Source organism: Silurus aristotelis (genome assembly GCF_946808225.1).
Source record: "Silurus aristotelis genome assembly, chromosome: 26".
NCBI lineage: Eukaryota > Metazoa > Chordata > Actinopteri > Siluriformes > Siluridae > Silurus > Silurus aristotelis.
The window spans coordinates 9,671,390-9,676,648 of record NC_139599.1 but is presented as its reverse complement, the minus strand read 5'-3'; the positions used below and the strand labels follow the sequence as shown (position 1 = coordinate 9,676,648).

General features: G+C 39.5%; 2 protein-coding genes across 2 annotated transcripts in view; one reads left to right on the top strand and one right to left on the bottom strand.

The window, feature by feature from the left end:
* LOC310720668 (uncharacterized protein) overlaps positions 1–5,259 on the bottom strand; it is a gene marked incomplete at its 5' end in the record, with an annotated part of 579,035 nt that overhangs the window by 458,222 nt on the left and 115,554 nt on the right. The window lies entirely within an intron of this gene.
* On the top strand, positions 77–4,501 carry rpl12 (ribosomal protein L12). Its single transcript, XM_083530513.1, has 7 exons — positions 77–252; positions 2,735–2,808; positions 3,089–3,187; positions 3,462–3,543; positions 3,898–3,984; positions 4,245–4,357; positions 4,451–4,501. The coding sequence occupies exons 1-7, from the start codon at positions 216–218 to the stop codon at positions 4,454–4,456; spliced, it is 498 nt and encodes a 165-aa protein (XP_083386639.1). The 5' UTR covers positions 77–215; the 3' UTR covers positions 4,457–4,501.

The window sequence follows — 5,259 nt, the reverse complement described above, 5'->3', positions numbered from 1 at the left end:
AGAATCTCGCAGTATTTGGATATGTCAAGTCACTGCAGGTTGGTCTCGCGGCGATCTCGCGATAGTTCATGGTCCTATATCAAACCGCCTTGTGACGTTGTCGGTCCTTTTTCTTTTCACTGTAGCTGGTGAAGGTGCAACAGTAATCGGTCGTCCCGAATACGGGTTCATCCGACACCCTCACCAATTGAAGCCGAACTGAGCTCAGCGACAACATGCCTCCTAAGTTCGACCCCAACGAGATAAAAATCGGTACGTTTTCAACAATAAAACAGGAACCTTTCGGGGACGGTTTCCGCCACCTCTCGGGCCTCGAATCTGTGAGAAGGCCTCGTGTTCTCCCCTGGTTCGGGTGTTTGTTTCCCAGCAGCTAAAAATGAGTTATAGTGTGGGGGAAAAGGTGTTTATATTTAGGATGTAGTTAAAACTATATATATTTTAATAAAGCCAATGACTGAGTTAGCTAGCTAACATTGTAACTAAGTACTTTGTATTTTTTATTTTATTTTTTTTACCTATAAGTTAAAATGTAGGCAAATACCTCACAGTGGGGTTTCGGTGTGCCTCGTGTCTGAGGGTGATGAGTGTCGAGCACGCGATCTGCTCTGTGTGGCCTCTCGGGGACTGGAAAATACAGCAGGCCAGAAACACTTTCAGTCTGAATCAAGTCGTTTTTTTTTTTTTTTTTTTTTTTTATCAGCAAGGAAATTATTTAACATGTTGCTTAGTTTAATGGAAACTATCAGCCAAATTGTAATGTAGCATTTAAAGCTGAGCTGAGTCTCTGTCTGGTGTGTACAAAATATTTATCTGTAGATGTGAGGTATGTGTTAGTTGTTTAGCTCTTCATATATATATAATATATAATATATATATTAGCCGAAAGTACCCGTGCTTCGCTACGGAAGGCAGAACGCTAAGCAATATGGCAATAAGCAGTAAGCACTGAGCAGGACTGGATGATCAGAGATCAGAACCTAACGTACTGCCCCTTTGTAGTACCGATACAGGGCAAACTACTTTGAAAATAATTTTTATTGTGCATCTAATAAGAAACAATGTAGTAAGTTTCATTAGGATCCGTAATGTTATTTCGAAGAATTTACAATGCGTGAGAAATCGCGTTTTTCGCGAGTTAGCTGCGATCCAGGGCGAATTTTTCAAAACCCTTTCTTAGTGAGCACCCAAGACCCAAGAGGAAGGTATGTTCCAAATTTCATTGCAATCCGTTCAGTGGTTTTTGAGATTTCGTGATGTGAGTGAGTCAGTCAGTGGTATTTGAGCTTTTTATTTATTTATATATATATATATATATATATATATATATAATAATATATATATAGTTGCAAATGCTTGGCTACAGTTTCATCATCTAATTTGTATCATTTTTTATGGGAACAACGTGAGGAGCTCTGTACATCGGTCACTACTTTTGATAGACCTCAGGTTTCTTTATTATTAATTTACATTTATTCATCTCGTAAATTCTTTGATCCAAAGTGGCTTACAGTTAAATAATATTTATAATTTATAGTATTAGGAGATGAAACATGGGCAGTGTGTTATACAAGGATTTAGTCATCACTTGAAATAGTTAACGCTAAGAAAGGGGTAAAGGATGAGAATGTTGGATGCTCACAGAAGAGTTTTCAGTTGTTCCTTGTTTGATTCATTTGTACAAACCCATTACATGAGCCATTATGAGGTATAACTAATCTCCTTTGTGATGAGTGAAAGTTTGTGTGCAGCATGATTGAGTGTAGTGGATTACACACTTTGCAGTTAATAAAGTTAATCTCCAGTTAAGGTAGAAGTTTTGTAATGTCCTTCACCCCTGTGTAAAAAGTGTGATTCTTTTTGCATTTAGCAAAAATGGCTCTTTTTGCTGGGTGAAAATGTTTTTATTAAAATGTGTAAGTTTAAAAACACGTTTTTTTTTTTGTGTAATTAAGTTGTTTGCCTGATCCAGTATAGGACCCCTGACATTTCTTGTGTGGTGGTCAATTCTTATTTACCAAACAGCCCTTCATCACTTGTGAATAGTTTCAAAATTTGTTTAGAACATAGAACATTCTAGAATCTTATGGCTAGAGAAGTGTACAGAAATGTTTGTACTGTGAAGTTGTGACTATGCATTTGGACTGGGAACCAAAATGGAAAGTGAAGTTTGTAACGCCATTGGCTCGAACTTAATCTGAAGATGTTTTCTATGGCAAAGCCTTTTAGTAAATTTGACATTTTTGCTTAAAACTTTGGTGGGGGGTGCTTGCGGGGTTGAAGTGGGAAAGGGTCTTTACATTAGTGATGACAGTTTTTGGAATGCACTCGTAAATTGTCATTTTATATTCACACCAAAAACTTTAGGATTTTTCATATTTTTGTTTATTTTAATGTATTTAGTGTGGGCTTCTATCAATTGTAAAGCTGCTTTTGTTTAAATAAAATAATTACAATTAACTTGACTCTATGGTATTGATAAGACTATGGCATGCTCAAAATTCTATGCAGATGTTCAGTTGATCAGCCTCCCGCCACTATGCTAGTCTGTGTAATTGACTTGATATAATCCAGTGGAGGCTGAGAGAAACCCAGCTCTAGGAAGCAGAGTTGCTCAGTCTGATGGGTAACTCTGTGCCGAAAGGCCTGGAACACAGTAAACACGTGGTAATGTTTTTTGGTGTGCATCATTTCAGTAAGAATGTACAAATTAACTAAATCTGTATTTTTATTTCAGTGTACATGAGGTGCACAGGTGGAGAGGTTGGTGCCACTTCCTCTCTGGCCCCCAAAATCGGACCTCTGGGTCTGGTAAGTTAACAAGCTTGCATACTTTTATCGTCCAAGGCTAGAAAAAGGATCTGTCATGATCAGCCTTCCGCCACTATACTTGTCTCTATGAGTGACTTGGTATAATCCAGTGGAGGCTGAAAGAAACCCAGCTCTAGGAAGCAGAGCTGCTCAGTCTGATGGGTAACTCTGTGCCGAAAGGCCTGGAACAAATGAACTGCAATTGTAACTGTTAAAATAAAAAAAACACGGATTTAAAATTTAAATAGTTGTGGTAATAGTGTTGTCATTATTCCTGTAGTCCCCCAAGAAAGTGGGTGATGACATTGCCAAGGCAACCGGTGACTGGAAGGGCCTGAGGATCACTGTTAAGCTGACCATCCAGAACAGACAGGCAGCGGTAAGCAGACTGATTTTTAAAGCGTGTACATTTGACATGTTTTTTGTCTGGCTTCTGTGGTGCTAGTAAACTTGTTTCATGTATGTACATACCGGGTTATTTTTTTAAATACGAACTTTAGTAATTGGCATAGTTTAATCATATACTTCTTCTCCGGGAAATAACTAGAAGCATAACTTTAATTTAGCACATCAGTTTGAACATGCTGTACTGCTTGAACGCTAGAATCTGTTAATATTTTTAGTACTAGCAGCATTTTGTCTTGTTCTTGCAGATTGAGGTGGTGCCCTCTGCCTCCGCCCTCATCATCAAGGCCCTGAAGGAGCCTCCCCGTGACAGGAAGAAGGTCAAGAACAGTAAGTAGTCTTAGCTTTCACAGCTGTAAGCTTTAGTTTATTTAAATGACTAAGGCATGAGCAGAAGGTGGAAAATTTAAACATGGCATGAACCCCTAGTCCTAGCTAGTGCCTCCTGCCACTATACTAGTCTGTGTGGGTGACTTGGTATAATCCAGTGGAGGCTGAGAGAAACCCAGCTCTAGGAAGCAGGACTGCTCAATATGATGGGTAACTCTGTGCCGAAAGACCTGGAACAAATTGCTTGTTGATTTAATGCTTGATCAATCTGCAGTTTCATCTCGTCTCATATAATTGTATCTGCTGGCTAAAGAAATGCAAGTGTATTAGCTCTAAATGTCACTTTCCCTGCAGTTAAGCACTCTGGCAGCGTTCCTTTTGATGAGATCGTCAATATTGCCAGAGTCATGAGGCCACGCTCCATTGCCAGGGAGCTCTCAGGTGTGTGTGTACATTTGGATTTGTGTAATACATGCGTTCCATGTCAGCCTCCCGCCACTATACTTGTCTGTGTGGGTGACTTGGTATAATCCAGTGGAGGCTGAGAGAAACCCAGCTCTAGGAAGCAGGGCTGCTCAATATGATGGGTAACTCTGTGCCGAAAGGCCTGGAACATCTTTGCAAATCTTCTCATACTGACTCTTGGAAAGCTTTCAGAACTGACCAGTGAGATTAAACTAACAGTTTGTTTGTCTCCTCAGGAAGCATTAAGGAGATTCTGGGCACTGCTCAATCTGTTGGCTGCACCATTGATGGCCGCCTACCCCATGACGTCATTGATGACATCAACAGCGGCAAACAGGAGTGCCCATCTGTAAGTGCAGAACTTATGTGCTTTTGATTTATATTTTCGTTTGCACACTTAAAGCACTAAACTTCTTTTTTTTTTTGCTTTTCTTTTTTTAAGGAGTAAACGGCCAATGTGCAGGAATGGAACAATAAAATTTGTTAAACTCAATTGTGGCATTGCATTTATTTATTTTGTAATAAATCTAAACATTATCAAATGGAGTCCTTTTTTGCTTAAAGATGAAGGAAAGGTGGTCATACATTTTCTGATCCAACATTTATGATGGTAACATTTGACAACTAATTATTAAAATACCATTTTTAAATGTAATGGGCACATGTAAATCAAATTAAAATGCATTTTTTAAATTCTGTATCTTGTACATTATAATTCACTAATGAAATTGATGCTGATTAATGTGGGAAAAACATTAACAAGCACACCAAGGTTTGTGAGACCCTCCAAGGATATTCATCCGACAATCACCGACTCACCAGCCAAACTGGTCCAGTCATGCTGGCTGATGTTGCAGGCAGCATATTCCTCATGGCAGCTCTTTCACATGCTTGTACTCATTCTGTAAAGAGAAAATATTGGCAAATTTGCCAATTGTGTTTTCTGGCGAATGCTAGTCAAGTTGCAGGATTTAGGTCTGTGAGCATGGGTCCCACTGGTGGTGGTCAGGCCTTTATGGAGTCAATTGGTCAGAGGTTTTGCACACCAGTTGCCTCCTGGAGGTAATTTTGTAGGACTCGGGCAGTGTTCTTCCTATTCTTCATACAAATGAGATACTGGTCCAACTGCTGCATTGTTGCCCATCTTTGGCCCTGTCTAGCGCTTATATAATGGCCCATCTGCCAGTATCTCCTCCAGGCTTTTAAAACTGCTGGAAGAACACAAACCTTGTGATGGCATGTATGGAAATG